General features: G+C 40.6%; 1 protein-coding gene across 2 annotated transcripts; it reads left to right on the forward strand.

The window, feature by feature from the left end:
* The first annotated feature begins 256 nt into the window (after positions 1 to 256).
* Positions 257 to 27,958, forward strand: LOC143273116 (transmembrane protein 184C-like). 2 transcript variants are annotated; one of them, XM_076571482.1, is made up of 10 exons: positions 260 to 453; positions 3,489 to 3,619; positions 3,712 to 3,748; positions 5,409 to 5,614; positions 6,677 to 6,751; positions 9,046 to 9,139; positions 23,713 to 23,825; positions 24,270 to 24,363; positions 24,793 to 24,964; positions 25,444 to 27,958. In XM_076571482.1, exons 1-10 carry the CDS (start codon positions 331 to 333, stop codon positions 25,725 to 25,727), a joined length of 1,329 nt encoding a protein of 442 aa, XP_076427597.1. In that variant the 5' UTR covers positions 260 to 330; the 3' UTR covers positions 25,728 to 27,958. The 2 variants fall into 2 exon arrangements, with proteins under 2 accessions (XP_076427598.1, XP_076427597.1); XM_076571483.1 differs by lacking the exon at positions 24,793 to 24,964 and having other exon boundaries at positions 257 to 453.

Below are 27,958 nucleotides of genomic sequence, written 5' to 3' on the forward strand. Positions count from 1 at the left end.
CTCACTAAGGCTTTCCTTTAGATGGAACAAAGTCTCAAGAATGCAGCACGTGTTTCTGAACCGTCCACAGTCCCTACAACTTCCGGAATCCTCCTCATGATCCACTAAGACCAGCCAAATTAGGGAAGCCAACAATCCTCCACTACCCTCCTCTGCATCCCTCCCACCACGCCCTTCAGTAACCTTGGTTACAGTCACGCCCTCCTCCGTAGCTGCCCAATCATAAAGGTCTGAGGTCTGACTTCACAGAAAACAGCTAAAGAAGAGAAAGTGTCAAAATCTTGATTTGGTTCATTTTCTTGGCTGTTTAGTGATTTTTCACTGAAGAAAATGGCCTGTGCGTCCTATAGGAAAAACTGGAGGCGATGGATCCAACCCCTGGTCATACTCATTTATATAATTGGCATCCTTATATTGGTTACCTTGTGTACTTTGAAATTTCACAGAATGAAGGTAAGAGGGTCCAGCACCTCTACCCTTTCTTAGTCTGTTTGGCAGGATCCCTTTGTCAGCCTTTAATGCTTGGGGGTTCAGAAAAACATTTCATCTCTGAACATTAAACAGACCCGTCTGATTTCACTTTGCCGCTACAAGTGGAGGTGGAACCTGGTGGAGAAAAACAGTTAATGTTGCTGCTTAGAATGCTTCACCGGTACCCATCAGTTCCCAGAAAACTATTCTTGAAATCACATCTGCTGTGCAGATACTGGGCTTGACCAGATCAGATAAAATACCTTGAAAGCTCCGTTCTGGGTTTTATAAGCTTTTAGCCTGCTTCCTGGAATGAAAGGATTCCCGTTAGTTGGACTTTGCTAATTGTTTTTATGTTTGAAGTTCCATCTTTTGTTTCTTTCTTTAATGAGATAAAGTCTCATGTAAACCAGGCTGTTTTGGAACTTGCTTTGTAGCCTAGGATGGTTCTCCAACCTCCACATTCTCAGGGCTTCTGTTTATTCAACACTGAGGATGGAACCCAGGGCCTTGAGCACTTGAGGCAAGCAAGCATTCTACCAACTGAGCTACATTCGCCCCTTGAAGTTACTCCTCAGCCCCTTGAAGTTTCTCCTCAGCCCCTTGAAGTTTCTCCTCAGTCAAAACAAAAGTTTTACAAAAGTTCCTCATGTATTTGTTTCTTTTTTTTTATGTATTTGGTGTTGGTGTATTCGTGGGATGGCCCACTTGTGGAGGTCAGAGCACGGGCCAGTTGGGGGAGTTGTTCTTTCCTTCCATCATGAGTGCTGAGTGAGGACTGAGCTCAAGAGATCAGTGCAGTGTTGGAGGCAAGCCCCTTACCTGAGTCATCTCTCCAGCTGCCTTTTGTTACTTGTTGATGTCACAACATGACGTCATGTGACATTACTAAAGTATTACAAGCTGGATACCTAACATATCCGTAATATATGTATAAAATGAACTTAGAATTATTAATAATAATAACCGGAAAGTACTTTATTATTTTAGAAGAGTTATGACATACCATGTACATGACCCCCCCTTTTGAGTGTGGAAAATATTTTAGTTAAACAATATGTCCAAACGTGTCTGGAGGGTCATTTTGTTCACTAAACTTTTGTTGGCTTTTCTTATTATTGTCCACATAGTTATTTAAGACTCTTATAATATAACATTAAGTATTTCTCATTTGTTAAGTTTTTTGTCATTTAAAATATGTCCACCCAAATTTAGGTATAGCAATCTTAATATAAATATAATTTCCTCACTTAGTATATTCCTTGGAGCACTTAATTCACTTAGTATTCTCTTAGTTGTGAGCTTCAAGCGTAGTTTGAAAGTGCCATGAACCTTTAAGACCAATTCTAATCTGCAGTTTAAACTGCTAACACCCCAAGTTGAGTCCCTCAAGTTCTGACAGGGATGTTTAATGGAGGATGTGCGGGTGAGCCTGTCAAAAAATGCACTTGGATATGCAAGTCTGGACCTCAGAACAGTTTCAACTGCAGGTACACGTCTTGTTTAATCTACTCTCTGCCATAATAAAGGGCCATGGAGACAGCTCAGCAGGTGGAGCAATAACCAGGAAACCCGACCACTTGAGTTCCCTCTCTGTGACCCACCTGACTGGCATCTATGGCAAGATGGGAGGTGGACACGGAATTGCCTGGAAGCTCGCCAGCCAGCTGCCTCCACTCTGCAGCACAGCAGCAGAAACAAGAGACGCCCTGGTTCCTAAGCTGGAAGGAGAGCTGACTCCCCAGAGCTGACCTCTGACCTACACACACACACACACACACACACACACACACACACACACACACAGAAGCACATGCGTATACCATGAACTGAGTGCCTTCAACAGGAATTTGTGTTTTCAGTCTTGAAAACTATTTTGGAGTCAGATATCATGGGGACCAGAGGGTTGCTGTCTAGGGAAGGTACTCTCAGGTTGCAGATGGCCATGCCCTTGCTGAATCCTCAGGTGGTTGAACGATCTCATTTTGAGATCGCCAGCCCTATGAGACTATGACCTCATTTCACCTAAGTCACTTCCCATCAGCCTTATCTCCAAATATGGCCGTTTGCAATAGGGGTTAAGTCCCGACCTCTAAAGGGGAGCACACCTAGGTACTAATGGTCAGACTTTAGACAGTGTCCGCAGTTAAAGAATGCTTGAGATCAAGGACACAGAGAAGGAGCAGCAAGGGACCTGGCACCAGCATTTCCCAGGAATTCACAAGGAACCAATGAAGTGAATGCCCGGGAGGAGGGTCTCGAGGGGACATTCTGAATAGTGTGCACTGTTGCCAACCTGCCTGTCACTCTTCACAAGGAGAAAGGTCAGTGGGAGCTTAGTGATCACTGAAGCTGGGAGGACCAAACCCAGAACAGAATTGTTGAAGTACGAATGTGTGGTGAAAACTTAGAATCCGGAGAATATATGAGTTTTGAAGATTTTGACTCCGAAGGAGCCGAGAAATGATGGCACAATAGGTGGAGGGAACTGAGAAGATCAAAGAAAGGTTTTGTTTTTGTGTTCAAGGTTAGAGGCTTAACTGGAGCATTTCCTCAAAATAGCTCATAAACAGCAAACAAGAATCAGATACAGAAAGCAAATAACACACTAGGAATGGGCAGAGATACTATGCAAATATTCTTTTTGTTTGTCTTTGAGGAGAAGGATGAGGAGGAGGGTTCTTTTTTCAGGCTGTCCTGGAGCTCACAGAGACCCTTCTGCCTCTCAAGTTACTGGGACTAAAGGTGTGTGCTACCACACTCTGTAACTCCAGCCTCAAGGAATCTAGCACCCTCTTCTGACCTCAGCAGGTACCCACACTCACACATGCACATATTCACACACAGACACACACATACATAGAATTTTTTAAAAAGTAAATCTTTTTTTAATTGCTACTAATTATTTGGGAAATACCAAGCAGTATCTGTAATCTAATGAAAATTTAATACAAAAATATTGATCTTTATAATTTTAATATCAGAATCTAAACCAATGTGTTCTTTTGTTTTTCAAGGTTGGAATACATACTAAAGCATGGTTTATTGCTGGTATCTTTATGCTGTTGACGGTACATGTGTCCTTCTGGGGGATTCTGCAACACTTGATGCATTACACACAACCCGAACTTCAAAAACCTATTATGAGGTCAAATCTTAATGTATTTGCTATTACTACTATTGACTGACTTAAATCATAAAGATGATATTAAGTGTTTTTTTATGTTTTACTTTCTGTAGGATTCTTTGGATGGTCCCAATATACAGTTTAGATAGTGTAAGTATATTTTATTGTATTTCGTTAAGAATTCTTTGGCTGGAGAGATGGCTCAGTGGTAAGGAGTACTTTTCTCTTCTAGAGGACCCAGGTTCAATTCCCAGCACCCACATGGCAGCTCACAACTATAACTCCAGTCCCAGGGAATCCAATTTCTGATCTCTGTAGGCACCAGGCATTAACATAGCACATATGCATACAAGTAGACAAAATACTCATGCACATAAAATAATAAAGTAAGTAAGTCTTTTTAGAAAAGGAATTCTTTTATGACACTTTTTTTCTGGTTTTTTGAAACAGGTTTTTTTTTGTGTAGCCCTGGCTGTCCTGGAACTCATACTGTAGACCAGGCTGGCTTCATACTCAGAGACCCACCTACCTCTGTCTCCCCAGTGAGTGCTGGGATTAAAGGCGTGTGCCACCACCGCCTTGCTTCTTTTCTGACACAACTATGCTTACTAAAGAATGCTTAATAAAGTAATGAACACACAATTTTGACTTTTAAAGGAGATTAATAGTGAAATTTTTTTTCTTTTTTCTTTTTTTTTTTTGAGAGAGAGGATTTCTCTGTGTAGCCCTGGCTATCCTGGAACTCACTCTGTAGACCAGGCTGGCCTCAAACTCAGAGATCCACCTGCCTCTGCTGCCTGATTGCTGGGATCAAAGGTATTCACCACCACAACCCAGCTTTTTCTTTCTTTCTATTTTTACTTATTTATTTACTTTTTTATTTTTGAGACAGGGTCTCACTATGTAGTTCTGGCTGTCCTGGAACTCACTATGTAGAGCAGGATGGTCCTGAACTCACAGAGAGCCCCCTGCCTCTGACTCTGGCCAAGTTCACGTGTTGTTAGTGTTGGTAAGGAAGATAATATAATGAAAAATGCAGATATTTCAAATATTTTTAATGTGTAGCTGTTTTTTGTTAAGTTGATTAAATTTAAGATTAATGGCTCTTAATCTTTTAAAGAATGAAATATTGTAATTACCCTTCTCAATACATAGCCACAAGGGAATACTTTCCCACCCCAGGCATCAAAATGTGCTGATGCTCAGTTCCCTTATATAAAATGGTTAGCATCAGCATATGGACTAGTGTGTCTCCCCTGTCTTTATGGTCATTTCTAGATGGCTTATGACACCTGATAGAATATCAGTGTCATATGCAGGTAAGGGGACCTCTGTGAGTTCGAGGCCAGCCTTGTCTGTATAATGAGTTCCAGAATGTAGACCTGGGGTCAGAGGATGTTACAAATATTTCTGCTCCAGGGTTGGCTGAACCCATAGATGCAGATTCTCATAAGGATGCTGATAGTTTGCTATCATGCTTTTTAGTTATTGTCTTTTATTTGTACACCACCCCACCCCAAAAAAGAAAATAAAAGGAAAAAACATTTTCCACAGTAGACACAACTAAAGAAAATGGCTTTAGCCAGGTGTGGTGTTACATCCCTTTAATCCCATCACTCAGGTGGAACTCTTAAGTTGGAGGCCAGCCTGTCTACATAGTGAGCTCCAGAACATCCAGGTTACATAGATCCTATCCCCCATCCAAAAAAAAGAAAACAAAAAAAAAAAAAAAAAAAAAAGAAAAATAATGTCTTCGGTAACATTTTCTGAGTCCGTAATATTTCTTTTTAACATCTGTGCTTTTCCATAGTGGTTGGCCTTGAAATTCCCAAAAATCGCAATATATATTGATACCTGGAGAGACTGTTATGAAGCTTACGTGATCTATAACTTTATGATTTTCTTTAACAACTACTTAACAATACGGTTGCCAAACGTGATATTACACCTGGAATCTAAAGATCAGCAACAGCATCTCTTTCCGTTCTGCTGCTGTCCGCCGTGGGCGATGGGAGAGTAAGTGTGTTTGGTTTTGATGGACCTCTGTGTGGGTCTGAAATATCAGTCAGCTCTCTGCAAGGGGCGGGGACAGTAAGCAGAGCTCTTACCCTACGTAGCACGTAGTACAGTTTGAAAGATAATAAAATACATTATTACAATGTACATGTTGAGAGTTTTTTTTTTTAACATTGCTTATCCCAATAGGAAAGTTCATCAATGTATTGAGGGAGAAAACCTTAGAAAATGTTTAATCAGCATCTTTTTTACAGTTGGGAATTGGAGCCTAAAAGATTGTGCATGTGGTCACGCAGCTAATTGTCTTGTACTTGTCTCCCTGCTGAGACAAAGTCACTGACAAAAGCAACTTAGGAACACAGTTGAGCGTGCAGTCCCTTATGGTGGGAAAGGCACGTGGCAGGTGCATGATGTCATACTGCATCTGCTGTCAGGAAGCAGAGAGGAAAGCCGGAACTCAGCTCACTGCCTTGTGTTCAGTCCAGGGCCCCAGCCTGTGGATCGCCACCCACCCTCAGGGTGGTTTGCCTGTCCCAGGAAATCTTTCTGTAAACACATTCACCAGGAAGCTGCATCCTAAATATCAATGCTTTATACACGTGCGTGTGCACAAGCTCACAGTTCATTTGTGCCTCTGTTTTTCTCCTGTGTTAGTTAGAGCCATCACTATCAGTTCTAACAGCAAAGCTCCTGAGATAATCGGTTTTATTTGACTCACAGACTCAGTTCATTTGGTCCTGTTGATTTGCAGTGTATCATGGCAAGAGTGGGAAACAGGAAAAGACCAAGGTCCCAGCACCTTCTTCTGTTCCTTCTGTTCTGTGTTGCACTATAGTGGAGCTGAAGGGAGGCTTTAGGAGATAAAGTTACTAAATAATTTCAAAGTGGTCTTCAAATTTCCGTGTTGCCACCACATTCTTACCCTACTATCATTTAGGAGAACAAAATTGGCAGGATTCAATATAATTAGTGTCATTTGTCAAAGTGATTTTTAATTTGGAGGCTTTGCGATGTTCTGATGCCACTGAATAGTTGAGATGTTATGTTCTCTTTCTTCTGCAGAATGCTGCTCTTTAGAACCAAACTGGTAGTGCTGCAGTACATGGTGATCAGAGTGATTACCACTCTTACAGCACTGTAAGTATGGCCTTCCCTTAGCTTTTTTTTTTTAAAAATCTTTATGATACATAACTGGGAATATAGCTCAGTTGATAAGAGTGTTTGCCTTGTATGCACAAAGCCCTTTAATTCCCAGCACAACAGAAACCAAGTGTAGTAATTCATGGCAAATAATCCTTGCACTTGAAGGTAGAGGTAGGAGAATCGAGAGTTTAAGGCCAGACTGGGCCCTGTCTTAAAAAACAATCTATGTTCTTCAATGGAAAAAACAAGTAAAAGAACAATGTTGATTAATAGTGTAAATACAAGGGTTGGGGATTTAGCTCAGTGGTAGAGTGCTTTCCTAGCAAGAACAAGGTCCTGGGTTCGGTCCTCCGCTCCGGCTGGGGGTGGGGGGGGGGAGATAAATATGAAAATGTAGTCATAAATTTTAGCCAGACGGTAGTGGCACACACCTTTAATCTCATCACTCAGAAGGCAGAGGCAGGCAGATCTCTGTGAGTTCGAGCCCAGCCTGGGCTACATAGTGAGTTCCAGGAAAGGCACAAAGCTACACAGAGAAACCCTGTCTTGAAAAAAAATAGTGTAAATACATATATAAAAGCTGGATTCCATTACAATGAACAATGCAAAGGATCACCATGAGATTCACATTCTTTTGAGAGCAGACTGAACAGCACATCAGAAAAACCAAAACTCCTTTAGATGGGTTAAACTAAATAACCACAGATTTATTTTCTACCTTGTTAGGAGTTTATTAGGAACACTGTCTTTAACTGGTGCCACCTTTAATCCCAGCACTGAGGAGGCAGAGAGAAGCAGATCTCTGTGAGTTTGAGGCCAGCCTGGTCTACATAGAGAGACGGAGTCTCAAAATAAACACACACAAAAACGATTTGATGTCAAAATATGAAACATAATCAGACTCCCTGGGAAACTGTTCCCTAAAAAATCCAAAATGTCAATTTATGATTTATCTATTAGATCTTAATGTTCTGCAGCTCACAAAATAAAAGAAAGCCGTATTTTTATTTATTTATTTATTTATTTATTTATTTATTTATTTATTTATTTATTTATTTATTTGGTTTTTCGAGACAGGGTTTCTCTGTGTAGCTTTGCGCCTTTCCTGGGACTCACTTGGTAGCCCAGGCTGGCCTCGAACTCACAGAGATCCGCCTGGCTCTGCCTCCCGAGTGCTGGGATTAAAGGCATGCGCCACCACCGCCCGGGGAAAGCTGTATTTTTTAAAAAAACAGTTCAACCCTTTGAGCTAGAATTATTTATAAAATTTCGCTTTATTTCCTTGCTGCTTAGAAACTGGGTAAGCATATAACTTAATACTTATGGTAAAATTTATATGCAGGGTGGGAGTGTCTGTAACTAGAATTTTCCTGCTTTGCCCACAGTCAGGACAAATCTTTGTCACCCGCCAGTCCCACAGCCGCTCAGACCCAACCAAGTAAACACAGAGACTTATATTGCTTACAAACTGTATGGCCATGGCAGGCTTCTTGCTAACTGTTCTTATAGCTTAAACTGATCCATTCCCATAAATCTATACCTTGCCACGTGGCTGGTGGCTTGCCGGTGTCTTCACATGCTGCTGGTCATGGCGACGGCTGGCAGTGTCTCTCTGCCTCAGCCTTCCGCTTCCCAGAATTCTCCTCTCTCCTTGTCCCACCTACTTCCTGCCTGGCCACTGGCCAATCAGTGTTTTATTTATTGACCAAACAGAGCAATTTGACATACAGACCATCCCACAGCAAGTGTCTGGGTCTTCAGATACTTACCTGCAATTTACAGGAAAAGGTGACCTGTAGTTAATGATTATCAGTCAAGTTTTCCAAAATTAGGCCTTGTTTTTTGAAGTTAATGATTATTCTCTAGCTTAATGGTTCTCAGTTTATAATTTCTTTAAGTTAAAAGGAATAATCATATCATACATATCTAGAAAAATGTTTCTCTGTCAGTGACCAAAGTCTAGTAATTTTCCATAGGTTTACTGAAGTAAATGGACCCTAAATTTTAAGTGTTGCTACCACTACACCTTAAGAACGTGTTCAGGACAGGAGAGCACTCAGTGGAGCACTCAGTGTTAACAGCACTTGGTACTCGTGCAGAGGTTTAGTGAAATCTAGTTCCAGAGTATCCAGTGCCCTCTTCTGGTCACTAAGGGCATTGCATGCACATTGTGCACAGGTATACATGCAGGTAAAATATTCATATACATTAAATAAGTCTCTAAAGGGTACATATAAAGATATGGTTTTGCGTGGTTAGTCATAAAGTTGATTTTTGCCATTTTTAAGGGTATTCGAGCTTGTTGGTGTCTATGGCGAAGGGAACTTAAGTTTCTCCAATGCTTGGACTTACTTGGTTGTAATCAATTATTTGTCACAACTGGTAAGTAAATCATCATTCTTCTTAATTGTACTAAATTAGTTTCTGTTGCTAAATATTATCAGGCATGATTTCTTGAGAAAAAATACCTTTTAATTTGTACATGGAACTTGAAACATCTTTAATGTATACCTTTACACAATGTAGAAGTACAGTAATATGTTCATGAATGGTTTGGTGACTTACATGCAGAGCTGTTTGCTCTTGTGACCCCACAGCCTTGTGGGGATAAGCATGGTGTGCCCTCTAAATAAACAAACCATAATGCAATCAATCTATTTAGTGAAAGGGAAAAGTCTAATTGGCATGAGAAGATAGAGTTTAAATAAAAATGGAAGAGTTTGCCAGGCAGTGGTGGTGCATGCCTTTAGTACCAGCACTCAGGAGGCAGAGGTAAGCAGATCTCTGTGATTTAAGGCCAGCCTGGTCTACTGAGTGAGTTCCAGGACAGCCAGGGCAACACAGAGAAACCCTGTCTCAAAAAAACAACCAACCGGGGTTGGGGATTTAGCTTAGTGGTAGAGCGCTTGCCTAGCAAGCGCAAGTACCTGGGTTTGGTCCTCAGCTCCAGAAAGAAAAAAACAAACAAACAAAAAGCAAGAATTCAAATCTTTGATCTATATTTAGAATTAAAGGAAAATAAAAACTGATTTTTAAAAAAAATATGAGTGCTGTTCTAGGAACTGAAAGACTCTCTTAAGCTGATGTGTATTTCATCTAAAGTCTTTGGATAGTGCTTTTTACAGTATAGTAAACACTTCTAACACATAAATTACTATAAGGTTATGATGCAGCAGAGCATGGCATTGCATGCCTTTAATCCTAGAATTTGGGAAGCAGAGGCAGGCAGATCTCTGAGTTTGAGGCCAGCCTGATCTACAAAGTGAGTTCCAGGACAGCCAGGGCTACACAGAGAAATCCTAGGCTACACAAACAAATCTTGTCTCAAAGCACCAAAAAAAAAGGAGGGAGGGAGGGAGGGAGGGAGGGAGGGAGGGAGGGAGGGAGGGAGGGAGGGAGGAAGGAAGGAAGGAAGGAAGGAAGTTTATAATGGAAATAAATGGGGTCTGTCTCCAGAGCTTTCTCTCATGTTCATCTCTATGACCAGCAGTCTTTTTTCTGGGAATGTACTCCAAAAAAAATGATAGAAGTGTTTTAGCCTTCTGGGATGTAATGCCCATTATAAGAAAGGACTGGAAACACTCTAAACCCGGTGGGCACAGTTTGGTCTTCCCATTGGCATTTAGACAGATACTAAAAGTAAACCTTATGAAACATACACAAAAGTAAGCTACTTTCAGTTGAAAAAGATATTGGGGAACAAAATTTCATTTTAGTTCATGACAGATGTTAGAAAATTGGGTTATGTCTGTGGAATACGCCTGGAGTGTTTGCCTATCACACAGCCCTGGGTCAGATCCCAGCATGAGGGTCACAGTTCCTATGTACAGAGAAACGGCTCAGTGCTAAGAGTCTGTTTGTTTTTAGTGGTACTAGAGCTAGAACCCAGGGCCCGGGAGTGTGTGACGAGCACCCTGGGTGGCCCTGTTCCAGTGCAAGGTCTGAACTTGGTTCTTCCTTTACTGCTTTCATATCCTGAAGTATTTTAAATGAGCATAAAGTATCTCCTGGTTTTAATGGGCAAAGTAAGCTTCCAGAAATGCTTCTTGCTGTTGAAATTCTGGTTGGTTATTATAATTGACTCTAAAGACGTGGGCACTTATTTTAAGAAGTAAGGCCAGCTAGACTTACACACTGCTCTCAAGGAAATGGTTTGTGTGATGCAGATTTCATGATCAGAGTTATATTGAAACTGTGCTTATTTAATGTGTTGCCTTATAAACTGTGTGTGTGTAAATGTTACACAAGAGACTAGCTAATAATAATAATCAAGTTTTTATAAAAGTGGTGGTAATTTGTTGTAGATGTTACCAACTGTCTTATTAAATAAACACAGAACCAATGTAATAGAGAAAACCAAGAGGTCAGAGCTCAGAGCTAAAATCTTACCCTTCCTCCTGCAGTGCTCCTAGCTTCCCGAAAGAGAGCTACTTCCTGTGTGTGTGCCATTAAACAGTCTTTCAGTTCTGCCTTCTCATTGGTTGTAAACCCAAACACATGACTGCCTTGTCACTGCCTGTAAGTACAGCCCTCCAGGTCTTAAAGGCATATGTCTCCAATACTGGCTGTATCCCTGAACACACAGAGATATATGGGATTAAAGGCATGCGCCACCACCGCCACACTCTTTCTATGGCTCTAATAGCTCTGACCCCCGGGCAACTTTATTTATTAACATACAATTAAAATCACATTTCAGTACAAATAAAATACCATCATATTTCCCCTTTTCTATTTTAATAAAAAGAAAACAAGCAAAAGGTTATAACTAACATAAGAAAACTATATACAAAAGTACAATAACCATATACAATATATACAAGTAATAAATACCTAAACAATGTCTAGTCCATTTGTATTTGACAAATCAGAGAAAATAATTCCATTATCTATCCTATTTTGGTAAGTCCAAAATGTATCTAATTCACTTTCTATCCTAATTAATCTTCAACTGTAACTAACTAATCTTCAACTCCCTCAGAGATCCAAGAAGGAAATAATATTAACTAACAAAAATAAAAACAGAAAGTGCATGGAAACAACTTCCAAAAAATTTGTGAGTTGAAAGAAACAGCCAACTGCCTGGACAGTCACCTGAGGTTTCTCCACAGTGTTGGGGCATCATCTTCAGCCTATAGGCTTAGCATATCTGACAGACTCACTTGTGAAATAGGATGTACACAAGGTCAACAGTTCAACCTCACATTGAGTGAGAGCAGTCCATGTACCAGAAACACCTGAATTCCACTAGTGTCATGTCATGATTCAGGATTTTAAATTCTGGAAATTGTTGACAGTTTTTGAATTCAGATGTCCATTCTTCTTGGCTGTGTATATATGGCTTCATGTCAGCATCCCCTTCTTCTCCACATCCCTCTACTAAATGCCAGTCTACTATTGAGAGGCGTGAGCTTAGTTACGCTTCAAGAATAACTGTTTCAGCTGCTGTTCCATTGCACAATAGAAGCTATCGTCCCTGTTAAGCTGCCTTCAAAGAAAAGGACACTGTGCCTTTTCCGGATAGCGAAGGCCACTTCAGGGATGGGGCCATATTGTCCTGGCCTCAGAAGATGCCTTTTGATAAAGCCATAACCACACTTGTTTTGTGTTCTGTCTGTCCATTTTGTCCTGTTGATTTGAGGATACTTTGTTGTCCAGTGGCTAACTTTTGCCACAATGAAAGTTGACTCCATATGCAGTTTCTTCAATGCCCATATTTTCTCTGAAGTAGATTGGTACTGCCAGGAGCCGACATGTCTCAAAAAAGAAAAATTTCTAAGTTATTAAAACATTTTAAATGCCATATTCTGTAGTTCTCTGAAGGGTTTGAAGATGACCTGTCTAAAATATCTCTGCTCAATTTTTAAAACATATCTAATATGACTACAAGTTCTATTGTAATGTCTAACTACTAACTTTCATTTCTTTATATCCTAATACTTGATAATAATAACATTCAAGGATCAGATAATTGCATTACATTGTTAAATGAATGGAATAAATACAATTAGAAATATACATATATCATTTTCTAACAATATCAATTTCAAATTTGTATATAATATAAAACAATACAATCCAATGTAAGTATTTAAAACTAGTAATTGTCTTTTCTTTCTTTCTCCCTTTCTTTCTTTCTTTCTTTCTTTCTTTCTTTCTTTCTTTCTTTCTTTCTTTCTTTCTTTCTTTCTTTTTTTTTTAAACAAGAACCTTAAATCTAATCTCCTTTGCTTAGCCTTTTTCCTTTTTTTTTGGTTTGGTTTTTTTTATTTACTTTTTTATTTATTTTTTTAATTTTATTTTACAATAGTATTCAGTTCTACATAATAGCCACAGATTCCCTTGTTCTCCCCCTTCCTGCCCCCTCCCCTTCTCCCCAGCCCACCGCCCATTCCCATCTCCTCCAGATCAAGGTCTCCCCCGAGGACTGGGATTGACCTGATAGACTCAGTCCAGGCAGGTCCAGTCCCCTCCTCCCAGATTGAGCCAAGCGTCCCTGCATAAGTCCCAGGTTTCAAACAGCTAACTCATGCAACGAGCCCGGGACCTGGTACCACTGCCTAGATGCCTCCCAAACAGATCAAGCCAATCAACTGATTCACCTATTCAGAAGGCCTGATCCAGTTGGGGGCCCCTCAGCCTTTGGGTCATAGTTCATGTGTTTCCGTTCGTTTGGTTACTTGTCCCTGTGCTTTATCCAACCTTGGTTTCAACAATTCTCGCTCATATAAACCCTCCTCTTTCTCGATAGTTAGACTCCTGGTGCTCCACCCAGGGCCTAGCCGTGGATGTCTGCATCCAGATTCCTCAGTCCTTGGATGGGGTTTCTGGCCCAACTATTAGGGTGTTTGGCCATCCCATCACCAGAGTAGGTCAGTCCCGGCTGTCTCTCGACCATTGCCAGCAGTCTTTTGTGGGGGTATCTTTGTGGATTTCTGAGGGCCTCTTTAGCTCTTTGTTTCTTCCTTTTCTCATGTGGTCTTCATTTACCATGGTCTCCTATTCCTTGTTCTCCCGCTCTGTTCTTGATCCAGCTAGGATCTCCCGCTCTCTTTCCCTCGACCCTCACCGTTCATTGCTCCCACTCATGTCTAGGCTGTTCATGTAGATCTCATCCATTTCTCCGTGTCTTTCTCGGGGTCCTGTTTTCCAGGTAGCCTCACTGGTGATGTGAGTAGCAGTCCAGTCATCCTTTTTCCACATCTAGCATCCTCCTATGAGTGAGAAAACAACTCTGAGATACCACCTTACACTTGTCAGAATGGCTAAGATCAAAAGCACTGAAGACACTTTATGCTATAGAGGATGTGGAACTAGGGGAACTCTCCTCCACTGCTGGTGGGAATGCAAGCTTGTACAACCACTTTGGAAATCAATATGGCGCTTTCTTAGAAAATTGGGAATCAATCTCCCCCAAGATCCAGCTATACCACTCTTGGGCATATAACCAAGAAATGCTCAATCATACCACAAGAGCACTTGCTCAGCTATGTTCATATCAGCATTGTTTGTAATAGACAAAACCTGGAAACAACCTAGATGCCCTTCAACTGAAGAATGGATAAATAAATTGTGGCACATATACACAATGGAATACTACTCAGCAGAGAAAAACAATAACATCATGAGGTTTGCAGGCAAATGGATGGATCTAGAAAAAATCATCCTGAGTGAGGTAACCCAGACTCAGGAAGCTTAGCCTTTTTCCTAACCCTTGACAACAACTTGTAACCAACCCCCTAAACAATGAAAATTATCCCAGACCCAAAACCCATTAAAAAGACCAAAAAAACACCCGCCCCACACCACCTCTTTGGGAATGTGGGCGTCGTATTCTTAAAATTGCTTCCTGCTGGGTATGGGCGAAGTTATCTTTATCCTGAAAGAAAATTTTAGGTTAGTTGTCAAATTCTAGGAAAGATAACTATATTCTTCATTATCCAGTCTGTGTATAATGCCGAAGTTCAGGGTTTATCTCAAGTCATTATTCAAGTAGTCTTTGAGACTGGATCATCTCAGCTAGTCATCTCAAAATTGCTCTGAGCACCTTGTAGTTCAGAGCTGATCTGTGGATGATGTTTGTCAGCTTAATGATATTATTATTGTCCACATGGAATTGTTGTTGTTGTGGGGCCCCATCCTCTTCCTGGAGACTTCAGTTGATGTTAGGCCTGGCCGTGATTTCCTGCAGAAAACTGATAAGAGATTCGAACACAAAGACATGTATAAGCAGCTAGTTGAAGCCTTTTTTCTAGAATTAGTTACTACTCTATATGACCACTCATATCGTAACAAAGTTTAAAATGTGTGTGTGTGTGTATCTTGTAAATTTTTATATAAAATTCATATATATTTATAATTTATATAAAATTCACTTTAAGAAAAGTTTAAAGAATCAGAATAGAATCAAAGAATTGAGATTAGTAATAGAATAGTCCTTTAATTAATTTGGCTTTTGTCCTGTCCCATAGCAGAAGATGGCTCTTTTATTCTGGCATGATACAGGGGGTTTGCATTTACCTTTTAACAACATGCTTGAGTTTAAAGAAGGAGAGAGCCATTCTCCAACTGCAAAGTCAGCTTTAAATTTTAATTGAACTGGGACTATTAGAAGACCAATAGTGTTAAATCTTCAGAGAAAAGCAGAAACAAACATTTAGGAAGACATAAAATTTTTTAGGTAATATATACCCATACGCCGTTTCACTCTGTTTCCTGGGATAGATGATTTGTCCCTTCAGTTGTCTCATTTGTCCTGTGTTCTTCAGATTCCTTAACCCTCATTTTCCTAAAAGACAAAAACAAAAAACCTTTCCCAAGACTAATTTTGGGGATGTTCCTTTTGGCAAGTTATTATCTGATTAAATGAAAAGGCATGTGTTATTGATACAAGTTAGTTTAAATTGGATGTTCATGCTGGTTGATGAACTATCACCTCCTCTAATTAAGAGGTTTCTCTTGTTCAAATCGAACCCTTATCAATTTTGATGGTACCCACAGCTTATCTTCTGTAGAAACAAAAGCAAAACCTCGTCCCCAACGTAACACTTACCCTGGTTTCCATTCTGAGGTCAGCACATCCTTAAAGTATATAGGCTGATTTAATTCTGTAGTTTTTTCTATTATCCAATGTCTCTCTACAGCTGTTGTTCCTTTCTCATTGGCATTAAGAAAATTCAAAGTTAATAGAGCATTATGCAGTCTATTTCTGGGGGGTTTTGTTACCCCTTTCTGTTTATTTAGCATATCCTTTAGAGTTCTGTTTGATTTTTCTATAACTGCTTGACCTGTAGGATTATGTGGTATACCTGTAATATGCTTTATATTATAATAAGCAAAAAACTGTTTCATTTTAACAGAGACATATGATGGAGCATTGTCAGTTTTAATTTGTGCAGGTATACCCATGATGGCCATAACTTCTAGCAAATAAGTGATTACAGAATCAGCTTTTTCAGAACTCAAAGCAGTTACCCATTGAAATCCTGAATAAGTATCCATGGTATGGTGTACATATTTCACTTTTCCAAATTCTGCAAAGTGAAACATGCCCATCTGCCAGATTTCATTCCTCTGAGTACCCTTTGGGTTACATCCTGCTGGTAATGGCATTTGATTGTAGAAGAAACAAGTAGGACATTTCTTTACTATTTCTTTGGTTTGTTGCTAGGTTATGGAAAATGCTTTTTTTAAACCTTTACTATTGACATGATGTTTTTTATGAAATTCTGAGGCCTCCAGCACATTTCCTATCAATAATTTATCAATCTCATCATTGCCTTGTGCTAAAGGGCCTGGCAGACCAGTACGGGATCGAATGTGAGTTATATATAAAGGATGACTCATTTTCCTGATTGTATCTTGTAATTGAATAAATAGTGAAGTTAATTCGGAAGCATCAGGGATAAATTCTGCAGTCTCAATATGTAATACCACTCTTTCAGCATACTGAGAGTCAGTAACTATGTTGAGAGGTTCTGAAAAATCCATTAATACCAACAGAATAGCATACAATTCTGATTTTTGAACTGAATTATAAGTACTTTGAACCACTTTACTTAAATTTTCTGATTTGTAACCTGCCTTTCCTTGTTTGTTAGTATCTGTATAAAATGTACGAACTCCAGATATGGGTTTTTGCCATACAATTCGAGGCAAGATCCAATGAGCTCTTTTTATAAGATTAATTCTATCGCTTTTGGGATATTTGCTGTTAATTTCTCCCAAAAAATTACTGCAAGCTCTTTGCCAAGGTTCACTTTCTATCCATAATTTTTCAATGTCCTCCTTAGTTAAAGGTACAACAATTTCTTCTGGATCTATTCCTGCTAATTGACGAAGTCTCAATTTTCCTTTCCAAATCAAATCAGATTTTTCCACATAAGTTTTTAATTTTTATTTGGTTTATTTGGTAAAAATACCCATTCTAATATAATATCCTCCCTCTGCATTAATATTCCAGTAGGAGAATGCCTACAAGGTAAAATAACCAAAATGCAATCCAGCTTTGAATCAATATGATACCACATGCCCTTCATGTACTTTCTTTTCTACCAAGGCCAATTCTTTCTCAGCTTCAGGTGATAATTCTCTTGGACTATTTAAGTCCTGGTCACCTTGTCTAAGGTTTTGAACAAATTAGTCAGTTCATCATTTTTACCCCAAAAATTGTTCATAGATGAGAAATATCTCCAAATAATCTTTGAAAGTCATTAAGAATCTGTAGTCTATCTCTCCTAATTTGCACCTTTTGGGGTCTAATTTTTTGTAGCTCTATTTTTTACCCTAAATAATTAATAGAATCTCCTCTTTGTATCTTTTCAGGAGCAATTTGTAATCCCCAGCAAGACAAATTTTTCTTTACTTCTTCAAACATTCTAAAGTATCTGCATTTGAGTCAGCTAGTAAAATATCATCCATATAATGATAAATTATAGATTTAGGAAATTTTTTACGTACCACTTCTAATGACTGTTGTACAACATATTGGCACAGAGTTGGGCTATTCAACATTCCCTGTGGGAGGACCCTCCATTGAAATCTTTTAACCGGTTGAGAATTATTATAAGTAGGCACTGTAAAAGCAAATCTTTCTCTGTCTTTTTCTTGTAAGGGTATTGAAAAGAAACAGTCTTTTAAATCAATAACTGTGAGAGGTCATCCTTTTGGTAACAGAGTAGGCAAAGGCATCCCAGATTGTAGAGAGCCCATTGGCTGAATTACTTTGTTAATTGCTCTAAGGTCTGTTACCATTCTCCATTTACCAGATTTCTTTTTAATAACAAATACAGGAGAATTCCAAGGGCTGGTTGATTCTTCAATATGCTGAGCATTTAACTGTTCTTCTATCAGCTCTTCTAAAGTCTGGAGTTTCTCAGTTGTTAAGGGACATTGCTGAACCCATACAGGCTTGTCTGTTAACCATTTTAAAGGTAGAGCTTTTGGTATATTTGGAAGATCATCAGTTGTTGTGCCCTGTTGTGGTGGTATTGTGTTCTCCAAAATATTGTGTACTCTAATAAATTTATCTGGGGTCAGAGAACAGACAGCCACTAGATACAAAAGCTAGAAAATGGTGGCACTCACACCTTTAATCCTAGCATTCCAGAGATAGAAATCCCTCTGGATTTCTGTGAGTTCAAGGCCACATTGGAAATAGCCAAGCTTGGTGACACACGCCTTTAATCCCAGAAAGCCAGCCTTTAATCCCAGGGAGTGGTGGTAGAAAGCAGAAAGATATATAAGGCGTGAGGACCAGAAACTAGAAGATTTTGGCTAGTTGAGATTTTGGCTGGTTAAGCATTCAGGCTTTTGAGCAGTAATTCAGCTGAGACCCATTCCGGATGAGGACTCACAGGCTTCCAGTCTGAGGAATCAAGACCAGCTGAGGAATTGGCAAGGTGAGATAGCTGTGGCTTGTTTTGTCTCTCTGATCTACCAGCATGGACCCCAATAACTGGCCTCGGGTTTGATTTTATTAATAAGTACTTTTAAGATTCCTGCTACACCCTGTTTTTGTATAATATGGATGGCTGGTGACCACTCATTAGAATAATGCCTTCTAATATTTCTCTCAGAAACATGTGCTAGTTTATGATTTGTTTCTGAGATTGGAGGGATGTTAATCTGAGTATTGTTGCAACGAGTCTCGACCCCACAGGTTCATAGCTATGTTAGCCACATATGGTTTTAATTTTCCTCTCTGTCCTTCTGGACCTATACATTCGAGCCATCTTGCACTCTGTTTCACCTGAGATAATGTCCCAATTCCTAACAGTTGAACGTTTACCTCCTGAAGAGGCCAAGTTGGATGCCAAAATTCTGGTGCAATTATGGTAACGTCCGCACCTGTGTCTACCAGACCAGACAACAAAACACCATTTATTTTTATTGTTAATTTTGGTCTTTGTTCATTAATAGAAGTTTGCCAAAAAATTTTCTTTATGTTTTCTCCTGAATTTTCTATTCTCTCTGTTTCATCATCCTGACCAGCATGATTTATTCTAATAGGCATTTGGTTATTTAATTGCTCTGAGTAGGGGTTTCCTTTATGGCTGCAGGAAAGGTTTGAACTGGATTTGCTATGGGGGCCTGCATGAGGCCCCTCTGGGAGTTTCCTGAAGACTGAGACAAATGATTACCCTGTCTGTCCTTTGTTGATCTACATTTGTTGGTCCAGTGTTTTCCTTTACCACACCTTCTGCATACTCCAGAAGGAAGGGGCATTCTGTTGCCATTGTTCCTTGAAGAAACATTGTTTCTAGGAATGACCTGTTTACAGTCCCTTTTCAAATGTCCTTGCTTCCCACAACCAAAACATCTAACACTCCTCAAACCTTTTGAAATTGCTTCTCCTACCCACATATCATCCTGCTCATGAGCCTCAACATTAACCATGTCTATAATTTAGTCTTCCAAAGGTGCAGATCTTGCCTTTAATGGCCTGATTATTCTTTTGTACGCTGCATTCGCATTCTCAAAGGCCAAAGATTCAATTATTATCTTACTAGCTTCTGAATCCGGGACCATTCTCTTTACTGTTGAAGCCAGTCTTTGTAAAAAAAAAAAAAAAATCTGTGAAAGATTCTTTTGGGCCTTGCCTAACCTTTGTAAATGACTCAGTTTTTTTTCCTGGTTCTCAACTCTGTCCCATGCATTCAAGGCTGCCGTTCGACATAAAATTAGGGTTTGGACATCATATAAACATTGTGTTTGTACTGAAGCATATTGGCCTTCTCCAATAAGCTGATCCTGGCAGACTTGTATACTTGTATGCCTTTATCCCTCCATTGTTTTTCTATGTTTTTAGCCTCATCCTTGAAACAAGTTAGCCAATGAAGCCTTTGGGAGGGTTCCAGAACAGCTTATGCCAGCTTCCGCCAGTCCTGTGGTACAATCCTATTATATGTTGACCAAGAGTTTAACATTTGCTTTACATATGGGGAATGCATGCCATAAGACACTATTGCCGCCGGGCGGTGGTGGCGCACGCCTTTAATCCCAGCACTCGGGAGGCAGAGCCAGGCGAATCTCTGTGAGTTTGAGGCCAGCCTGGGCTACCAAGTGAGCTCCAGGAAAGGTGCAAAGCTACACAGAGAAACCCTGTCTCGAAAAACCAAAAAAAAAAAAAAAAAGACACTATTGCCTCCTTAAACCTTCGTAAATTGAACATTTCAATTGGAGCCCAAATATTTTGTGTAATCATTTGATTAGGCAACTGCTGTACCGTTACAGGATAAATTAAGGGTGACTGTGTGAAAATAGGCTTTCTTTCTGTAACCTTATGATCCAAACTTGAAACAACTTCACTGTTAATTTCTTCTGTCTGAATTTTTACAGGTTTAACAAGTTTTTCTAAAGCTGTCATCCCGGCACTTAAATTGACTATCTTTTTAAATAGTAAAATGAGGCTGGGCGGTGGTGGTGCATGCCTTTAATCCCAGCACTCGGGAGGCAGAGGCAGGCGGATCTCTGTGAGTTCGAGGCCAACCTGGGCTACCAAGTGAGTTCCAGGAAAGGCGCAAAGCTACACAGAGAAACCCTGTCTTGAAAAAACCAAAAAAAAAAATGCTAATAAACTGCATAATTCCAACAATACTAATCTTCTCATATAGTTCTTCCATTGTCAGACTGCCTAAAATTCCAAACAAAACCCAATTTTCTTCCAATGTGCACATTAAACCCATTTTTAATGTGGAAAAAATTCCTCTTTTAAATAGTTTTATTTAAAATATCTGATATGTTGTGACTTACCAAATCTGCATGAAACAGTAGAAATCCGAGGGAATTTCAAAACAGCCACCTAGTGTCCAAGGTGTGAAGAGAGAGAGAGAGAGAGAGAGAGAGAGAGAGAGAGAGAGAGAGAGAGAGAGAACACAAGAAAGCGTAGCCGGCTAAAGCTTAAATCCAGCCACGTGTTCCCTCTTGTGCCGAGTCAAGGCTTGGCTCTGGCTTCCTTAAACTCCCACCACATGTGTTGGCTTTACAGGCAGGGGCCCTGTTCGGCAGGGCAGGCTGAGTTGTTTGTAGCACTGGCTTTAAGCAAGTAGCTCCAGCTGCAGTACCTGCTCGTAGCTACGGTCAGTTGGGCCTAAGCCAAGCTAGGCCTGAGCTAGGAAGCCGGACCCACCCAGGTGGGAAACTGGTCCTGCTGCCAAGCCAAGTGGTTTTTAATGAATTTTTGCCACGTGGGCGCCAACTGTAGATGAACAGTCTTATTAAATAAGAAACACAGAGCCAAATGCAGAGTTAATAGCCCAAGAGGTCAGAGCAATACTAAGAGCTAAAAACCTTACCCTTCACTGCCACTGTTGTCCTTCCTCTCAGCAAGAGGCCTACTTCCTGTCTGTCTGTCCTTTTATTGACTTTCTGTTCTGCCTTCTCGTTGGTTGTAAACCCAACCACATGATCTCCTTGTCACTGCCTGTCTGTACAGACCTCCAAGTCTTCTATAGTTGGTATTGAGATTAAATGTGTGTGTCTCCATGCTGGCTGTATCCTTAAACACACAGAGATCCGCCTGGCTCTGCCTCCCAAGTACTGGGATTAAAGGCATGCACCACCACTGGCCAGCTTCTGCTATGGTTTGCTATTAGCTCTTACCGCCAGGCAACTTTATTTATTAACAAACAAATAAAATCACATTTCAGTACAAATAAAATATCACCATAACATATGGCTTTAATTTTCCTCTCTGTCCTTCTGGACCTATATATTCGAGCCATCTTGCACTCTGTTTCACTTGAGGTAATGTTCTAATTCCTAACAGTTGAACGTTTACCTCCTTAAGAGGCCAAGTTGGATGCCAAAATTCTGGTGCAATTATGGCCACATCAGCACCTGTGTCTACCAGACCAGAGAGCAAAACACCATTTATTATTATTGTAAATTTTGGTCTTTGTTCATTTATACAAGTTTGCCAAAAATTTTTCTTCATGGTTTCTCACGAATTTTCTGTTCTCTCTGTCTCAGCTGTTCCATCACCCTGAGCAGCCTGGTTTATTCCAATAAGCATTTGGTTATTTAATTGCTCTGAGTAGGGGTTTCCTCTATGACTGCAGGAAAGGTCTGAACTGGATTTGCTGTGCCGGACTGCCTGAGGCTCTTCTGGGATTTTCCCAACTGAGGCAAAAGATTTCCTTGTCTGTCCCTTGTTGATTTACATTCGTTGGTTCAATGTTTACCCTGAGTTGGCGATTCAGCCGCAAGGAGCTGTAGCTACAGTCGAGTGCAGCTGGACCGGAAGCTCTGGCCAGGCTGAGGCCAAGTCGACCTGGGCTCGGGCTAGGGAGCCGCCCACCTGGGCTAGGGAGCCGGCCACCCTTGCAGGGAAACCAGACCTGCTGCCAAGCCAAGCAGTTTTTAATGGATTCTTGTCATGTTGGGTGCCAAATGTAGATGTAAACAACCATCTTATTAAATAAGAAACACAGTTCGAGGCCAGCCTGGTCTGCCAAGTGAGTTCCAGGAAAGGCGCAAAGCTACACAAGAGAAACCCTGTCTTGGAAAACCAAAGAAAGAAAGAAAGAAAGAAAGAAAGAAAGAAAGAAAGAAAGAAAGAAAGAACACAGAACCAATGTAAAAGAGAAAGCCAAGAGGTCAGAGCTCAGAGCTAAAACCTTACCTTCCTCCTGCTGTGGTCCTACCTCTCCAAAAGAGAGCTACTTCCTGTGTGTTTGTCTTTAGATCGTCTTTCTGTTCTGCCTTCTCATTGGTTGTAAACCAAACACATGACTGCCTCGTCACTGCCTGTAAGTACAGCCCTCCAGGTCTTTTTTTTTTTTTTTTGGTTTTGGTTTTTCGAGACAGGGTTTCTCTATGTAGCTTTGCGCCTCTCCTGGGACTCACTTGGTAGTCCAGGCTGGCCTCGAACTCACAGAGATCCACCTGGCTCTGCCTCCTGAGTGCTGGGTTAAAGGCGTGCACCACCACCGCCCAGCTCAGCCCTCCAGGTCTTAAAGGCGTGTGTCTCCAATGCTGGCTGTATCCCTGAACACACAGAGACTTACTTAGCTCTGCCTACCAAGTGCTGGGATTAAAGGCATGCGCCACCACCACCACCACGCTCTTGCTATGGCTCTAATAGCTCTGACCCCCGGGCAACTTTATTTATTAACATGCAATTAAAATCACATTTCAGTACAAATAAAATACCACCATAATTTGTGTTGCCTTTTTCTTTGACTGAAGGAAACCTTCCATTCATGTCATTTGTTTATTGCTTTGAGTTCCAGTATGTGAACACTTAGAAACATATTCAGGAAAAATGTTACATACCTCTCTTGAGAAATCTCACATATATGCATCTTCAGCAACATATTAAAAGCACTAAAACATCGGCTGATTAGCCCTAAACTCCACCAGGAACATTACTGTAGACTCTGGTTTCAGCTTTAAGGAAAGGTTCTGTCACTGTCTTCCTGCTGCAGAATGTTGAATGTTGCTTTTGTTTCTAGTTCACCATGTACTGCCTCCTGCTGTTTTACGAAGTACTAAAGGAAGAGCTCAGCCCTATACAACCTGTTGGCAAATTTCTTTGTGTCAAACTGGTAGTCTTTGCCTCATTCTTGTAAGTATTGCTTGCTCTTAAATATTCTCATTTTATACATGCCAATAAAACTGTTGGTTAAGGGAGTTTTTTAAATAATGTGAATACAATGCCAGGCTCAGTGGTGCCTGTCTGTAATCCCAGCTCTTGGGAGACTGAGGCAGGACTACCACTCAAGGCCAGCCTGAACTAGGAAGATGCCTTTGGGGCTGGAGAAGAGGCTCAGCAGTTCAAAGAGTGTGCCGCATATCCAGAGGACCACAGTTTGGTCCCCAGCACCCATGTGCCAGGTTTACAGATGTGCACCACCATGCCAGCCTTCCCTGGCTTCTGTGACTCTAACTCAGGTCCTCACACTTGTGCAGCAAGTGCTTTACACACCAAGTGCCCTCCCGAGCCCCTAATTGCATAGACAGTTGGCATTTCATGATCTAGATTTCACATTTACATTTTCTTGACATACAGGCAAGCAGGCCTTATAGCACTGTTGGTAAAGGTTGGTGTTATTTCTGAATGGTGGGAATGGCAGAGCGCAGAAGCTGTGGCAACAGGCCTGCAGGTAAGTAGTGCTGTCAGTGAATCAAGGGGTTTTACTGTTTAAGCTGTTTGACACAGTGTTGACCCAAATGTACAAACAGTAAGCAAGGCTGATAGCTTTCTCCGTGGTGATGAGCTGAGGAGCGGGAGCCCTAGAGAAATGGCCCATAGGTACTGATTGGTAGTGGTTTTATTCCTGGTCCACTTTTATCTGCACATTTCCTTTCAGTCCTTGAGTGATGGATTAAGAAATACTTGATTGAGGAAAAGCAAAAGAGATGTAAATCCTGGCTTGTCATGTTTTGTGTGGGGAAAAAAATGTTGAAAATGAATATAATCTGGGTTATATTTTAAAAAGTTATTGACACCCTAAGTAACTTTGAAAATGTTATCAGTTGGAAAAACTAGATTTAAAGCCAAAGATGTTTGATATTTTTTGTGGCTGTTGTAGGATTTCATGATGTGCATTGAGTTGTTCTTTGTGGCCATTGCCTACCTTTATTCATTCTCTGCTAAACCCTATGCAAAAGAGGCAGAGGAAGGCTCATGCTTTGACTGTTTCCTAAAGATGTGGGATATGTCAGATATCACAGATGATATATCTCAACAAGTAAGACGCATGAGTAAGTAACAGCTGTTTAACTTTTGTTAGTTTGAGTGTGTGTGTAGCGGGTGGGGTGTGTGTGTGTGTGTGTGTGCACATAGAGACAAAGATGAACTTCAGGTGTGGTCCCTCAGGAGCTGTTCAGCTTGGGGTTTGGAACAGGGCCTCTCACTGTCCTGGGGCTCACAGATTGAGCTAGGATTGCTGTCCAGAGGCCCCAGGATCCAACTCTGTCGCTAGCACAGGGACTGCAAGCTGCCCAGCTTGGGACCTGTGCTGAGAACTGAACTCAGGTCCTCGTTCTTGTGTGGCAAGCACTTTGCAGACTGAGGTATCACCCCAACCCAAATACATAAGATTTACTCTAGTAATTTAAGAAATAAGAACATACTTAAAGCAGTACCATGATACAGGCTCTTCAAATTTGGGGAGGACAAAGAGGGGAACTATTTTTAGAATGGTAAAAATAACTTTTGGCTAATTTATATTGTCTTAAAGGAAGAACAATACGTGGTTATAAAAAAAAAAAACTTTTTCCTGAAGACCCGGAGCACACTGAACACACAGGTCTGCTTTCCTCATCCTCACAAGATGCACTATCTTCAGGTTCAAAGCCATCCTCACCTCTAGGCCAATATCAGGCCTTTGGACACACGATTACATCACAGAATGCAGCTGCTGCATCCAAGTTATGTGAAGACATTGTGATTGATATCCCAGAAGAGCAGGAACCTTCTGATACAGCCCAATATCAAGACTTGGAAGACACAGTTGCTTCATAGGATACACTTTCTGAGGACAAGCTTTGTGAAGATATCATGACAGATATCCCAGAAGAGGAGAAGGAGCCCCCAACCCATCAACAGATTCTTAAAGGTTCCGCAATCTTCTTTGTGTGTAGGCTCAAAATCTGGACAGTTCAAAATGTTGGAAAACTTCAAAGACAGACAAAAACCAGATATAACTACTATACATAATATACACACACGTATAATACTAATACACACATGTTAGTATATATATATATATTTGTATGCTTTGTATATCACAGATAACATTTACATTTCCTACGCTTTGGCTTTTTTAAACTGTTAGGGTATCATATATTCAAACAGTAGGTAACAACTTCAGCTGAACACTTGCATTTCTCAGGAGGATGGACATTTGAAAAAAAATCAGTGCTTCTTACCACTGCATGAATGTAATGCTCTGGACTGAAAATGTAAACATAAAATTACCATTAATTTAATTTAATCATAATCATGTGCCATTTAATTTTACATAATTATACTTCAATTACATGTCTTTCAATAAATGCAATACCATTTTCTGAAACTCTTATATGTCTTACTCTTTTACTCTTTCTTTCTTTTTTTAGACAGGGTTTCTTTGTATATCCCTGGCTGTCCTGGAACTCCCTCTGTAGACCAGGCTGTCCTTGACTCACAAAGACCAGCCTGCCTGTGCCATCTGAGTGCTGGGACTAAACGCATGCACCACCACCAACCTGGCTGTGTCTTACTCTTTAAACATAAATTCTTAATGCTTTAACAAAAATTGCTTGATTAGAAGTTGACATTTTTTTAAATTTTTGAGCTAGACTTAACAGTGTACACATTTAAACCCAGCACTCAGGAAGCAGAGGCAGGTGGAATTTGGGGAGTTCCCGGCCAGTCTGATCTAGGCCAAAAACAAAAACAAAACACTGGTCAAAGAAACAGAAGATGAAGCTAAATGGAAGGACACCCTGTGACTCAGAATAAATCTTATCAGAATGTCCACACTGCCAACAGGAACATAATAGATCAATGTAACTGCCGTCAGAATCCTAGTGGCATGATTCAGGCAAAGAACAGTCCTAAAATTCATATAGAAATATTTTCAAAAGGCCAGACCACTTCTGAGGAAAATTGGACACATGGCATTTCCTGATTTGAAATACAAGCTGGGTGCCATGGTTCATGGTCGGTCATCCTAGCATAGGCGGCTGAAAAGGGTCACTTGAACCCAGTGTTTGAGCTTAGCCTGAGCAACAGAGTGAGAAACACACACACCCACCTCAAGAAAGAACTGTTACAGAGCCTCAGTGGTCAACAGGGTGGTGGGCTGGAGAGTTTGCTCAGTGGTCAAGAACACCGGCTGCTCTCCCAGAGGACCCAGGATTGACTTCCAGCACCAACATGGTAACTCGAAACCATCTGTAACTGTAGTTCGGGAAACGTAGTGCCCTCTTCTGACCAGCTCAGGCACCAGGCATGCACACTGGTGCACAGGCTTGTATACAGGCCAAACACCCAAACACATAAATAAAAATGTTTAAAGGAAAAAAAGTGCGATGCTAACAAAAACCAGACAAGTAGAACAAAATGGAAAGTCAGAATAATTGCTGACAAGAGCACCAAGTGGGCTCACTAAGAAAAAATAGCTTCCACCCAGGGATTGTCCCAAGAAGTCTAGATTCCAATACCAAAGAATGAAACCGGACCTTTATTTTACACCAGACACCAAATCAACTCACTGTGCAAGGCACGCAAATGTGAGACCTGTAACTAAACTAAGAGAAGCCCTGAACCATTGGCTTTGCCAGCGACTTTCAGAACACCACACCAGAAGGTACCATGAAAGCTTCCAAAGTCCTACACAGCTATGGCAGAACCATGTCGACAACCCGCATGCCATGACGACCCTAAGGCGCAACAGCAGCATGCGCACCTTGGCGGTAACCAACAGCTCTAACGACTGATGATCTGCTCGACAAGAGGAAACCTGCCTGGGACTGGAAACCTGGCTAACTCCTTAGTGCTAGTGATTACTGGAGGAGAATCTACAACCACTAATTTACTAAACCAGCATAATCCCTAACAACAATCCATAAACGTCTGTCCTTATACTCACAGATAAGTGTAGATTTTACCCCTCATCAAGGAAACTGCTTGGCCTGTAGGATTATGTGGTATACCTGTAATATGCTTTATATTGTAATAAACAAAAAAATATTTCATTTTACCAGAGA

This window comes from Peromyscus maniculatus, chromosome 5 (assembly GCF_049852395.1).
Source record: "Peromyscus maniculatus bairdii isolate BWxNUB_F1_BW_parent chromosome 5, HU_Pman_BW_mat_3.1, whole genome shotgun sequence".
NCBI lineage: Eukaryota > Metazoa > Chordata > Mammalia > Rodentia > Cricetidae > Peromyscus > Peromyscus maniculatus.

What these genes read in the sequence shown, in the direction of transcription:
- LOC143273116 (XM_076571482.1), top strand. Translation starts at nt 331, where the DNA reads ATGGCCTGTGCGTCCTATAGGAAAAACTGGAGGCGATGGATCCAACCC. An exon ending in GTAGTCTTTGCCTCATTCTT is followed by an intron (nt 23,826 to 24,269) that starts GTAAGTATTGCT and finishes CTTGACATACAG; the next exon opens with GCAAGCAGGCCTTATAGCAC. An exon ending in TCAACAAGTAAGACGCATGA is followed by an intron (nt 24,965 to 25,443) that starts GTAAGTAACAGC and finishes ATTGTCTTAAAG; the next exon opens with GAAGAACAATACGTGGTTAT.